General features: G+C 35.7%; 2 protein-coding genes across 2 annotated transcripts; both read left to right on the top strand.

Moving 5' to 3' along the window:
- Window positions 1-134: 134 nt before the first annotated feature.
- LOC121223223 (G-type lectin S-receptor-like serine/threonine-protein kinase At4g27290) lies at window positions 135-8337 on the top strand. Its single transcript, XM_041104353.1, has 6 exons — window positions 135-1389; window positions 7057-7124; window positions 7198-7408; window positions 7497-7734; window positions 7804-7954; window positions 8043-8337. Exons 1-6 carry the CDS (start codon window positions 135-137, stop codon window positions 8334-8336), a joined length of 2217 nt encoding a protein of 738 aa, XP_040960287.1. The 3' UTR covers window position 8337.
- A 3873-nt stretch (window positions 8338-12210) lies between these two features.
- On the top strand, window positions 12211-13630 carry LOC107929745 (G-type lectin S-receptor-like serine/threonine-protein kinase At4g27290). Its single transcript, XM_041104351.1, has 3 exons — window positions 12211-12927; window positions 13021-13445; window positions 13618-13630. Exons 1-3 carry the CDS (start codon window positions 12211-12213, stop codon window positions 13628-13630), a joined length of 1155 nt encoding a protein of 384 aa, XP_040960285.1.
- The last annotated feature ends 1220 nt before the right edge of the window (window positions 13631-14850 follow it).

The raw sequence follows: 14850 nt of genomic DNA, 5'->3' as shown, positions 1-14850 counted from the left end.
AATGAAATCATTAACAAGCATTCCATTTATTCTTTCCATAAAACCCTAACCAAAATTTTTCAAGTCAGTGTTAGGCGGTGTAATCTTTGAAGGCAAGGAGACGACTTTGTTTAGAAGAAAACTGGAGTTTTAACATGGAGCGGGATCCTATATTCACTATGATCTGCTTTTTAATAGTAGTTTTTTCACACTTGGAATTGTCAGAGGAAGTTGATGTTTTAGGTGTAGAAGGATCAATCAGTGATGGTGAGACACTGGTTTCATCATTAGAAACCTTTCAGCTAGGCTTCTTCTCACCTGGAAAATCAAGAAACAGGTACTTGGGAATATGGTTCAAGACCTGCCCTGGAACGGTTGTTTGGGTTGCAAACAGAAACAATCCCATTGCTGATGGGCAAGGGGTTTTAACTGTAAGTGACAGTGGAAATCTTGTCCTTTTGAACCAGACGAAGAGTGTCGTCTGGTCATCCAATATGTCTGGGACAGCACAAAATCCTGTGGCACAGCTTTTAGATACTGGAAACCTTGTTCTCAAGGACAACAAAAGCACGGCTGGAAGCTATTTGTGGCAAAGCTTTGATTATCCATCAGACACACTCTTGCCAGGCATGAAAGTAGGATGGAACTTAAAGACTAGCGAGGAAAGATATTTAACATCATGGAAAAGTGCTGATGATCCATCCCCTGGAAACTTCACTTTCAGACTTGACAAAAATGGATTACCTCAGTTAGTCATTGATACAGAATCAATGAGAACGTACCGTACAGGACCATGGAATGGATTTGGGTTTGAAGCTATTCCAGCATACCTCAACTTCCTCTTCAAACATAATGTCGTGTCTAATGAGAATGAGATATTTTTTAGTTATGAAGTTGCCAACAAGGAGATTACCACGCGATTATGGTTGAATTATACTGGTTATTTACAGCGTCTTATATTTACCCATGATAGTAAAATTTGGGAATTTTTGTACTCAGCTCCATTTGATAAATGTGGGATCTATGGATTCTGTGGTGCTAACAGTATATGCAGCAGCCGGAGAGCAGATGCCTGTAAGTGTCTAAAAGGGTTCATTTCAAAATCACAAGAGTCTAAGAACTGTGTAAGAGAATCATCACTAGACAGTCAAAAGGGAGATGGCTTTACCAGGCTTGTTGGGGTTAAAGTGCCGGATTTGTTAAAATTTCAGTTGAACGAGAGTTTGAATCTTAAGCAATGTGAGGCTGAATGCTTGAAGAATTGTTCTTGTACAGCTTATGTTAATATGAATGCAAGTGAAGGCCGCACCAGCTGTGTGATGTGGTTTGGTGACCTCTTTGATATTTCAGAAGTGTCAGACATGTACCGAAATGAAGTTGTCTTTATAAGACTTTCAGTTTCAGGTCTAGGTATGCACCACTTATATTGTTCATCTTTTTTACTTTTTTTTTTTTTTGCATTTGATACTGTCTTTTCTAGGATTAACCCATGATTCGAGGAAAAAGAATAGACTAATGGCTATCCTAGTTGTGTCAATCATCTCAAGTGCAACTATTTTGGGCCTAATGTCCTTCATAATTTGGAAGAAATGGAAGAAACGAGGTAAGAATACTCATCCAAACTTGCTCACTTTCTTCAAATAGATTTGCAGTATTTAAGAGATCAAACTCAATTGAATTATAGATGATTTGCTTCATTTAACAAGATTAGAAAGTGGGGAAGATGAAAGAGAAGTGCCCTTGTTCCACTTCTCTACCATAGAAATTGTTGTTCCAATAGGGTCGGAAGCGTGTAAATTATTGTACTAAAAAATCACATAAAGTTCAATTCCCAGGGAAGAGAGGTGGATCACATGGATCTCTTAAATACCAAGTCTTTCCTTAGACAGAATATCCCTTCTATAGTAATTTAATAGCACAATTAAATACTACTATTATACCCTCAAATATTGAAAGAAAAATAGGACAAGAAAGAACACAAGAGATTTAACGAGGTTCGGTAAATTATACCTACGTCCTCGGGCACTAACACCAGATGATAACTTTACTATCTCCAAAGTATTACAAACAAATAGAATTCCTTAAGAATTCTCAAATGGGAGAAGAGAGAAAACTAAGAGAGAAAGATTGGTTGGGATGATTGAAATGAGAAATGAGAAGGCCTATTTATAGTTGAGGTTCAAGGACCAAACAATAAATAGCCCATTATCTCAAGGACCAAAAAAAAATTATCCCATGCCACTTTTTCAAAGTCAACTTTAGGGTGCTAAACTTGCACCACTTTGTATTGTTTGCCATTAATGTTGTCTCCCATTAATGTTAACAATCTCCACCTTGAAGATTTGATTAGGATAATCACATCTTCACACACTTCCTTCAACTCCCCAAATTCGATAAAGTTATCTTTTGTAGTGCCTACAAATGCACTCTCGAGCGCCATACACCTGAAGGTGCTCAAATTCTCAGGATGTTAATCAAGTTCAAACAATGATTAAACTTGATTGTTGTTACCACCTTGGTCATCATATCTGCGGGATTATCTGCTGTCGGAATCTTTTGAAGTAGAATTTTTCCTTTTTCAAAGACTTCCCGCACAAAGTGATATCTTACGTCGATATGCTTGGTTCTTGAATGATAGACTTGATTTTTCGCTAAATGAATAGCGCTCTGACTGTCACAATATAAACTTATGTGACTTTGAACAACTCCTAAGTCTTTCAACAATCCATTAAGCCAAATAGCCTCCTTAACAGCTTCTGTAACTGCCATATATTCTGCCTCTGTAGTAGACACAGCTACTGTAGACTGTAAGGTAGACTTCCAACTTACTGGGGCTTTCGCAAGAGTAAACAGATACCCCGTAGTTGAACGACGTTTATCTAAATCACCAGCAAAGTCGGAATCAACATATCCAACTACAAACTGACCAAGTGCTTCATCCTGTTCAAAAATTAAACCAACATCTACGGTTTTTCGAAGATACCGTAGAATCCATTTCACAGCTTGCCAATGTCCTTTTCCAGGATCATGCATATACCTGCTCACAACTCCAACAGCTTGTGAAATGTCAGGCCTCGTACACACCATCGCATACATCAAACTCCCAACTGCATTAGCATATGGGACTTGCCATATATTCTCTTTCATCTTCAGTCTTCGGAGATAATTGAGCGCTAAGTTTCAAATGAGAAGCAAGTGGGGTACTTACATGTTTTGTGTTTTCATTTACACCAAAACATTGTAATACCTTTTTCAGATATTGCTTCTGATTTAAACAGAGCTTGCCTCTCGGTCTATCTCTACTTATCTCCATGCCGAGAATCTTCTTGGCCTCACCTAGACCTTTCATCTCGAACTCTTGATTCAACTGAGCCTTCAGCTTATCTATCTCATTTTGGCTCTTCGAAGCGATTAACATATCATCAACATACAAGAGTAGATAAATGAAAGATCCGTCATGCAGCTTCTGCAAATATACACAATTGTCATATTTGCTTCTTGTGTACTTCTGCCTTCTCATAAAGCTATCAAATCGCTTGTACCACTGCCTCGGGGATTGCTTCAATCCATATAGCGATTTGTTAAGCTTACAAACCCAATTTCTACCACCAGCATCTGTGTATCCTTCTGGCTGAGTCATATAGATCTCCTCTTCTAACTCACCATGCAAGAAAGCCGTCTTAACATCAAGTTGAGCTAGCTCCAAATTCAACTGTGCTACCAAGGCCAACAAAATTCTAATGGAGGAATGCTTCACAACAGGGGAAAATACATCATTGTAGTCAATTCCCTCCTTCTGAGCGTAGCCTTTAGCTACCAATCTTGCCTTGTAGCGAATATCCTTCTTGCTAGGAGATCCATCTTTCTTTGCGAATACCCACTTGCATCCGATTGCCCTTTTACCTTTCGGTAATTGCGTCAACTCCCAAGTATTGTTCTTCCGGAGAGACTGCATTTCTTCATCCATGGCGCTTTTCCATTTATCACTTTCTAAGCTTTGCATTGCTTCTTAATAAGTGATAGGAATATCATCAACAACGGGAAGGGAGTAGGCCACCATATCAGTAAATCGAGCAGGTTTACGAATTTCTCTCCGTGGCCTTGCAACTGCAACTGGTTCTGGTGTACTTAGTGGTTCTTGGGTCAGAACCTCTTCAACCTCTAATTCCTCCATTGTGGCTGGAGAATTAGACTTATTAACTGGGCAAATCCCCATCTGCTCAAACTCCACCTGTTTTGGAGTACACTCCACCTGCTGTGGAGTATTGCTCGTCTGAATATCTTTATCTGCTACCTTTTTCAATGTGGCAGATTCATCAAAGGTAACATCTCTGCTACAGATCATTTTCTTTGTGCTTAAGCACCAAAGACGAAATCCCTTCACTCCAGAAGTGATTCCCATAAAGAGAGCTTTCTTTGCCCTCGGATCTAACTTTGACTCCTTCACATGGTAATATGCAGTGGTTCCAAACACATGTAAGGAATCATAATCTGTAGCCGATTTTCCAGACCATACCTCCATAGGAGTTTTTCTTTCTAATACAGATGATGGCAAACGATTAACAAGATGGCCAGCGTATGTCACAGCCTCAGCCCAAAATTGCTTGCCCAACCCAGCATTGGACAACATACATCGAACTTTCTCCAGCAATGTTCGATTCATACGCTCTGCCACTCCATTCTGTTGTGGTGTATCCCTAACTGTGAAGTGTCGAACAATACCATACTCTTGGCACACATCGAAGAACGGATCACTTTTATATTCCCTTCCATTGTCCGTCCTAAGCCGCTTGATTTTCTTGCCAGTCTGGTTTTCGATCATAGTTTTCCATTTAAGAAAAACTCCAAGCACTTCATCTTTAGTTTTCATGGTATACACCCAAACTCTTCTGGAAAAGTCATCAACAAAAGTAACAAAGTAGTGTTTTCCTCCCAACGAAGGTGTTTTGGAAGGCCCCCACACATCTGAGTGAATATATTCCAAAATACCTTTTGTATTATGGATAGCAGTGCCGAATTTCACTCTCTTTTGTTTTCCCAGAACACAGTGCTCACAAAATTTTAATTTGCAAGCCTTTGCACCTTTCAACAATCCTTGCTTTGCCAGAATTTGCAAGGATTTTTCGCTAGCATGTCCCAACTTCATATGCCACAACTGCATTGAGTCCAAGTCTTTGTTACCGGAAGCTGCAGCGACTGCTCCAATAACTGTACTACCTTGGTAGTAATACAAGTTATTTTTCCTGATGCTCTTCAATATCACAAGTGCGCCAGATGTCACTTTCAAAACCCCATCTCTCATAGTAACAACTGAACCATTGGATTCCAAGGCTCCCAATGAGATGAGATTTTTCTTCAAACTGGGCACGTACCGAACATCAGTCAGAACTCTGGTTGATCCATCTTTATTCTTTAATTGGATTGAACCTATCCCAACAGTTTTACAGGCATTGTCATTGCCCATATAAACAACTCCTCCATTTAGTTCTACTAAATCAGAGAACCACTCCCGGTTAGGGGACATATGATAGGTACAACCCGAATTCAATATCCACTCATCTGAATGGAACGACGATGATGATGCAACCAGTGATAGTTCAGAGTCACTAGTATCATGCTTAGCAACACAAGCATCTACAGCAGTTTTGATCTCCCAGTGGCCTTTCTCATGACAAAAAAGCACATTCATCTTTCCCGAGTCTGGACTTTGACTTTGATCTCCCCTTTTGAGTTTTCTTCCGAGTGTATGAACGACCTCGGACTACTAAAGCTTCTGTATCTCTGATTGAGTTTTTCTGTTTGTCCTTATTTCTCTGTTCATAACTGTATAAGGCCGCACAGACTTCGCTCAGAGATATATCACTCCTGCCATGAAGTAGAGTAGTTTCTAGGAACTCAAACTCCTCAGGAAGTGACCCCAACAGCATCAAAGTCAAATCTTCATCTTTGAATGTCTCATCCATATTCAACAAATCAGTGACTAACTGATTAAATTTGGTGATGTGATCATTCATTGTGGTACTTGGGACGTATGTGAAGCGAAACAGTCTTTTCTTCAAGTGGAGCTTATTTTGACTGTTTTTCTTCAAAAATTTTTCTTCAAGTGCCACCCACAACTTATTTGCAGAAGTCTCCTTTGAAAAAGCATACCTCTGCTCTCGAGAAAGGCATGATCGAATTGTGCCACATGCCAACCGATTGATCGCCTTCCAATCTTTCTCATGTACATCATCTGGTTTCTCTTCATCAATGGCAATGTCTAGACCCTGCTGAAAAAGGGCATCTAGAACCTCACTTTGCCACATACCAAAATGGCCCGTGCCATCAAAGATCTCCACGGCCAATCTTGCATTTGCAATTGTCGGTCTTGTCCACATGGACGATGTTGAAGCTCCTACACCGACCGTTTTCTCCATAATCTTTCAATATACCTAAGGAAATCTTTTCTGATGTGGAAGATCAGGTCAAACTGCAACCACAGAGCATACTACGATTAACCTTCGGCTCTGATACCACTTGTTGTTCCAATAGGGTCGGAAGCGTGTAAATTATTGTACTAAAAAATCACACAAAGTTCAATTCCCAGGGAAGAGAGGTGGATCACATGGATCTCTTAAATACCAAGTCTTTCCTTAGACAGAATATCCCTTCTATAGTAATTTAATAGCACAATTAAATACTACTATTATACCCTCAAATATTGAAAGAAAAATAGGACAAGAAAGAACACAAGAGATTTAACGAGGTTCGGTAAATTATACCTACGTCCTCGGGTACTAACACCAGATGATAACTTTACTATCTCCAAAGTATTACAAACAAATAGAATTCTTTAAGAATTCTCAAATGGGAGAAGAGAGAAAACTAAGAGAGAAAGATTGGTTGGGATGATTGAAATGAGAAATGAGAAGACCTATTTATAGTTGAGGTTCAAGGACCAAACAATAAATAGCCCATTATCTCAAGGACCAAAAAAAAATTATCCCATGCCACTTTTTCAAAGTCAACTTTAGGGTGCTAAACTTGCACCACTTTGTATTATTTGCCATTAATGTTGTCTCCCATTAATGTTAACAGAAATTGCCACCAACTATTTCTCTTTTGGCAATGTAATTGGAGAGGGTGGCTTTGGTCCTGTTTACAAGGTAACCAACCTGGAATATGTTATGCTATGTCTGCAATTTAAAATCCTTGAATGCAATTATTATACGAACGCAGGGAAATCTCCCAACAGGACAACAAATAGCAGTAAAGAGGCTGTCAAAAGACTCAGGTCAAGGTATTGAGCAATTCAGGAATGAAGTAGTTTTGATAGCCAAACTTCAGCATAAGAATCTTGTTGGACTGCTTGGTTGCTGCATTCAAGGAAATGAAAGGATGTTAATCTATGAGTTTATGCCTAAAAAAAGCTTAGATTACTTCATCTTTGGTTAGCATGGGTTTCCTATACATTATCTTTACTATAAAACAAATATTCAATACATAATTTTGAGGTTCATAGGGTGTTATTTGTGCAGATCATAAAAAAAGAGCACAACTATCATGGCGAAACAGGTTTGATATTGTTCTAGGCATCACAAGGGGACTACTCTATCTCCACCAAGATTCTAAACTCCCAATTATTCATAGAGATCTCAAAGCAGGTAATATTTTACTAGATAGCAACTTGACCCCTAAAATTTCGGATTTTGGGTTGGCAAGAATTTTTTGTGGCAATGATGTGGAAACAAAAACAAGTCGAGTGGTCGGAACATTGTAAGTTCTATTACTTCTTTTATAGATTCGATTCTTCGGCCTCATTTCATATAAAATGCTTTAATGCAGTGGTTACATGGCTCCTGAGTATGCAATTGATGGAACATTTTCAGCCAAATCCGATGTTTTCAGCTTCGGTGTGCTTTTGCTAGAAATAGTAAGTGGTAAAAAGAATAGAGGGTACAGTCATCCCGATCATCTCCACAATCTTCTAGGCCACGTAAGTCATAACAATGGAATCTCTTTTCGATTTAAATTACGGTCACAGATGTATGTTCAGTCATGTACCATTTTTTCTTTTTGCGTAGGCGTGGTTGCTTTGGAATGAAGATCGAGGTTTGGAAGTGATGGACACAATCTTAGAAGAAACATGTGTTAGGTCCGAAGTGCTTAGATTTATCCATGTTGGGTTATTGTGTGTTCAAGAATGCCCTGAAGACAGACCAACAATGTCATCTGTTCTTCTCAAACTCACAAATGAAGAAGCAACTTTGCCTCGACCAAAAGCACCTGGTTTCTTCGTACAAAGGAATCCCTATGACAATTTTAGTTCTACAACAGTGACAACTGATGTCACCATATCTATTCTTGAAGCTAGATAGAACTTTCCTGCTATGTTTATTCAGTACATAGGTTGTATTTAATGATTAAAGTGTTGTGTCTCTTAATTATGTATATCAAAAGTAGCATCACTGTGTTATTTACCAAGTGATGTAACTATTCGAATAGAAATTTAGGGACGTGGTAAGTTGATGAAGACTTCAGAATTAACACAGATTTTAAACTTAAAACTATCTATGTTTGATAATTTCTTGCAATGGATGGAAGGTTTTGTCATATTTGATGATTTTATTTTTTTGGGTTACTTTTTAGAGATTGAGTGGAAAAAGTGTACAGGATTTAGTCACCCAAATCACCACCAACATCTTCTTGGATATATAAGCAGAAATTTTTGATGTATTTGTATCTTTTAGATATTTTTCATGTCTATTTTTACGGTTTATGATCGATTTTATACTTAATTAAAAACATAAATATGATACTTCAAAGTTCTTCCGAATAGGCTATTCATATCAAGTGTCATAGTCTTACCAGGCAATTAAGAGGGTCTCAGCAAAATGGATCATTCCAAATTGCATTTTTAACTTCAAACTTCTTTCTTGAATAGTTACAAATTGTTAGGTCGACATAGAATAGGGATTGCAGTGGAGCGAAGCAGGTCGGATTTTTGCCTACCTCAACCCCAACCCCGACCCCGATCCCGACCCCTGCCCAAGATTATATACAAATACTCAATCCTTGATCTGATCCTAAAATTGAGAGAAGAAAACCCGCCTCAACGCCCGACTTGCAATTTTATGAAAAAACCAACCTTAACATAACCCGATTCAAACTTATTTTATTACATCAAACAAGTTTTGTAATCATAAAAGAACTATATAAATTAGTCTGATGCACTAAATTTATTTGATTATAACATAGTTAGTTCGATAGACCATTTATAATCACATGTTGGAACTCATTTGCTGACTTTTTTTTTTAACCATCATTGATGGTCCATCATCAACCAACGCAAATTTTAAAATTATATGAGGTTCAACAAAACAACACATAATCTGCAGAAATAATGGCAAAGTGCAAAAAAATGTAAATTGCATATTTATTTACAAAGATTAGAACCTGACTTTTTGCCTCTTCTAAACATTTCTTTCAGTAATCGGAAGTGGAAAATTTTACAGAAAAACACATGCATCCTCCAAGCTTTGGTCAAAGAAGAGTTGCAAAACTTTATAGAAACAAGGGGAAATCCCTAAACCACACCTCAAATCACACTAAAATTATCAACCCTTTTCTGATCAGTAAACAAAATTAATATACCATGGAGACAAATGGTCATAACACATAAGCTAATTAAAAGTCACGGTTAACGGGTTAAGAGAGTTTTCGTTGAGGGGTTAGATTGTAATAAAAAATTGCAATAAAAGTAATTTTGTAAATATTTCGGAGCGGGTTTATCATAAACTTGACCTTACTAAGTTTTAAATTTAACCTAATCCGAACCTGATTTTAGTAATAAAAAAAAACTGACCCTATAGAGTTAGATTAGGTCAGAATCCGTCAGTTTTGAGTTCTTTTCTACCCCTAATATAGAGTTGTGCAGAAATCACGTCAATAATCACGTCTTACAAAACATAGGTTTAGTTGATAGCTTTTTACTAAGTCTTTGTATTCTTGTTGCTTATGCATTTTTTATATCTCCCCTACAAATGGGGACACATGGCAAGACAAAAGGTCACCTAAGGACACACTCCACCAGCCACATAATGAAAGGTAACGAGAAGCCTCACTCCTCATCTCAACCACTCGACTAAGCGAAGGTAACCATCTACTTTTCCCAACATTTGGCCTACTATTAAGAGTGTGATTCTTTTAATCACCAAATCTCATCTAGGTTAATTATTTTATTCTGAATTAGAACAAATGATATGATATATCTCATCACAAATATTTTTGTTTTATTGAAGATTTTTGTCCCATGTGTCTCGTAACGATGATATAATTATAGGTCCACCACGTTAACACCATCTTATACAGAACTTCGCTTCCAAATATTCCCTTAAGATAATGAAGAAGAGATAGACTCTCTAATATATTAAAACATTTTCAAATATTTATAATGTTCTAATAACTATAAATAAATATGTGCAATTAATCAAAAGATTATATTATTTAATTATTTAAAAAAGAATTATAACTGTTTAAATAATATTATTTGAATAGTTATAATATTAAATGAATAATTTATGTGTTTATTTTAAAGACATTATTATTCAAAAAGACACCTACTGATGAAAGATGTCTCTATATAGAGATATAAAAATTCCTATAAATAGAAATGAGATTTCATTTGGAAAACAGACCAACAAATTCTAATATTATTTCTTTCCTTCCTTCATTTTCTAATACTATTAGATTATTCTATAAATTGTTACTGCAGAAATTTTTTGTAGAAATCGAATTTTTGTTATACATTGCTCAGTGCGTAGTGGATTATTCTCGTCAGTGCAAAACGCAAATAGTCATTGGCTTCATTGTATCCTTGAGGTTAATTTACTTGGAACTCATTTGCATACAGAAGATAGGTGGGGGCGAATATAACCTTAAAGATAGTGGCTTGATACACGCCTTGGAGCATTGTCCTATTTCTTATTTTTCTATTCGAATTCCGTTCATGTGTTCGAAATTTTTTTCACCGGAGATTTGAACTAACATAATACACATACCCACACTCTATCAGTTTACTCCCAACAATCACCTTCACCATCTCCATTCTTCCTTACTCTTTAATTTTTCACTTCAACTACATGAACCGACCTCCATTTACACTATTACATATTTTTCTGTATTTTTTTGTTGTTGACCCCACTCATCAATAGTATTGTACGCAGCAAAAACAATCATTATTATGTCTTGTAAAATAGATCATAAAGAAGTTATTCTTTAGGGGATAAAATAATAAAGCGTGAAGAGCTATGAATGAAGCGAGTAGAAGGCATAATTGATCTGTCAAGTCAATTGCAATGAATATGGATTATAACAAAATAATAATGCTATTACTCTGCTTTCACCTTTTAAATCCCAATAATAACTACAAGGTTTGATATGTGACAAAATTATGTTCAAAAGAGATACAAGTGATACTAATTATTCTTGGCAAAGAGCTACTAGTGTCAAAGCGTCATTTTCGAAATATCTGAGGAAGAAGGAAATTATGGTTTAGTTTATCCATGCTACTTAAAAATGCTTTTGAATCTTATCAAAAAAGAACTTTTGAGTCACTTTTTAATTAGAGAATTTTTTTTAAAATTACTTTGTTTAAAAATACTTTTATCTGCCCGAAAAGTGTTTCTTAAAAATAATACTAAACACCCTTTATTTTTATTATTAATATTGGCTTAAAAATAATATTTTATTATTAATTCATAAAATTTAAAAATATTAAAGTATTTTCATTTTCCTATACTTTTTTTGTGTTTATTCATTTTCTTCATTTAAAAATAAAAATAAAAATTTTAGGCTTTTGCATAAATTTTTAAAAAATATATAAATTAAATTATTAATAAAGAAAATATTTTATTTTTTTATAAATTTAAAGATAAAGTTGATAATTAAGTTAAATTTTAAATCTTTCTTTAAAAATAAAATATAGCAAGATTATAAAATTCATTTTATATTTAGGAAGTTTATAGATTTCCTTTCTCATGAATTTACCCCAATTTAGGTAATTAAAAATTAAAAATTTTAAAGGAAAGAAAGAGAAATTTACTATCATTTCCTTTATTTTGTTTTAATTACCGTGGATAACTTACCTTATTTTACCTTATTTCCCGAGAGAAAGACGCTTTCCCTACAAATCAATTGTAATATATGTAGACGAGAAGAGAAAGCTGTTTAGAAGAAAAGTTGAGTTTTAATATGGGGAAGGCTCCCATATGCACTTGGATTTGTTTTTTAACACTGGTTTTTTCACACTTGGAATTGTCAGACGAAGCTGATGTTATAGGTGCAGAAGGATCAATTAGTGATGGTGAGACACTAGTGTCATCATTAGAAACCTTTCAGCTAGGCTTCTTCTCACCTGGAAAATCAAGAAACAGGTACTTGGGAATATGGTACAAAAACAGCCCTGGAGCAGTTGTTTGGGTTGCTAACAGAAACAACCCCATTGCTGAAGGCAAAGGGGTTTTAACTTTAAGTGACACTGGAAATATCCTTCTGAATCAAACAAACACTGTGGTCTGGTCAACCAATGTGTCCGGGGCAGCACGAAATCCTGTGGCACAGCTCTTAGACACTGGAAACCTTGTTCTCAAGGACAACAAAAGCATGCCAGAAAGCTATTTGTGGCAAAGCTTTGAACACCCATCAGACACACTCTTGCCAGGCATGAAAATAGGATGGAACTTAAAGACGGGTGAGGAAAGATATTTAACATCATGGACAAGTGCGGACGATCCATCCCTCGGAAGCTTCACTTACAGACTTGACAAAAATGGGTTGCCTCAGCTATTCATTGATAGAGGATCAGTGAAAAGATACCGTACAGGACCATGGAATGGAATTGGCTTTGGAGGTGTTCCAGCAGTTCCCAATTTAGTCTTCAAACCAATTGTTATCTCTAATGAGAATGAGGTATATCATACTTAAGAACCTGCCAGTAACTCGATTACCATGCGATTATGGTTGAATCAGTCTGGTTATTTACAACGTCTTATATGGGAACAGAAAAGTAATGAATGGGATGTTTTATACTCAGCTCCATTTGATAAATGTGGGAGCTATGGATCCTGTGGTGTTAACAGTATATGTAGCAGTAGGAGAGCAGACGCCTGTGAGTGTATAAAAGGGTTCGTATCAAAATCACAAGAGTCTAAGAACTGTCTAAGAGAATCACCACTAGACTGTCAAAAGGGAGAAGGCTTTACAAGGCTTGATGGGGTTAAAGTGCCGGATTTGTTGAAAATTGAGTTGAATGAGAGCTTGAACCCTACCGGATGTGAGGCTGAATGCTTGAAGAACTGCTCGTGTACAGCTTATGCTAATGTGAATGTAAGTGAAGGCCGCACGGGCTGTTTGATGTGGTTTGGTGATCTCTTTGATATTACAGAAGTTTCAGACATGTACCGAGGAGAAAATGTCTTTATAAGACTGTCAGCCTCAGGTCTAGGTATGAATACTAGCTACGCATGTTCTCGTCTATTTTATGACATATATTTGGAATAGAGTAATTCAGTGTCATGTCTATATTCATCATATGTGTTTCTCCATTTTTCAAAACAAATGCCTGATTTATAACTTGTTTCTTAACACTGTGTTTTTCAGGATTAACCCATGATTCAAAGAAAAAGAACAGAATGGCTATCATACTGGTGTCGATCATTTCAAGTGCAATTATTTTGGGTCTAATATCATTCATAATTTGGAAACGCTTTGAAGTCAAGCATCATAGGTCTTTTATGTTTATGAATAAATAATATAAGAATTATTTCTTTGAATAAATCAGATTTCCCCTTTAAAGAGAGATAAATGAGTCAAATGTTGATATGATTTCAAGATTATGTTAGATGGAGGATATGAGGTTAGAAGTCTATATATATATATATATTAAGTTGAATCCCATTATTTATTAAAGAAATAAAATATAGTAGCAAAATAAAAGGATTTGTGGGGTGAAAGGTAGAGGGGTGCGGGGGCAAAGCTCACGTGATACGAACCATACCGCACAAGTAAAATTCATATAGAACTACAGTTTTTCAATTGATATTGATTGGAATAGAGTTTTTCAACTTTTTAAATAGATGTAATTGAAACCCCTTTTGTATCATTTGATTTTCAACCCTAATAAATTGTGTATTTTATTTTTCTTTTCTTATTACTTTGCGATCATTTTATTGTCATTATTGACATTTACTCTAACACTATCTATAATTTATAATATAATAAAAGGATCAACTCTAAAACTGTAAATACATATACTTTCAAGTATATGTACCCTTCATTTCGATTATATCACATTCATAATTTTAGAGAAAAAATTGTCGACAAATCAAGCTTCATTTTCTATATTTATCTTATTTATTTAGTACACAATTCATAGAACGTATAATTATATTCAAGTAAATGAAATATCACAGGATGAGGAAAACCAAACTGCAAAAAAAAAAAAAAAAATCGACTGGTTATGTGCAACTTTATCAACTCCATATATGAAAGATCACTATTTAAAAAAAATTGAAAACTCATAACATTTTAATTATCATCTAACCTTTTTTTTTCTTTACAGGAGAAATATTATACAATTCTAAGCATGAGTTAGAAAAGGTTCCTTCTTGCAGCTACCGTGGTCCTAGAAGATTTCAACATGAAACATCAAGCTTTTGTTGTCACAATGAAAAAGTTAAATTAACGATAATTCAGATTCCAGGTGCTTACTTCTCAATCTGACAAAATTTTACCATTTCAAAAGTAAATAAGAGCAGATAATAGTATATTCTCATTCACATCTTTTGGAGTTCATTTGGATAAAGAATATGCATCTTCAAAAGACAGGATTTA

Source organism: Gossypium hirsutum, chromosome D11 (genome assembly GCF_007990345.1).
Source record: "Gossypium hirsutum isolate 1008001.06 chromosome D11, Gossypium_hirsutum_v2.1, whole genome shotgun sequence".
In the NCBI taxonomy this organism is placed as follows: domain Eukaryota; kingdom Viridiplantae; phylum Streptophyta; class Magnoliopsida; order Malvales; family Malvaceae; genus Gossypium; species Gossypium hirsutum.
The sequence above is the reverse complement of the archived record's forward strand: the minus strand, read 5'-3'. Positions and strand labels throughout refer to the sequence as shown.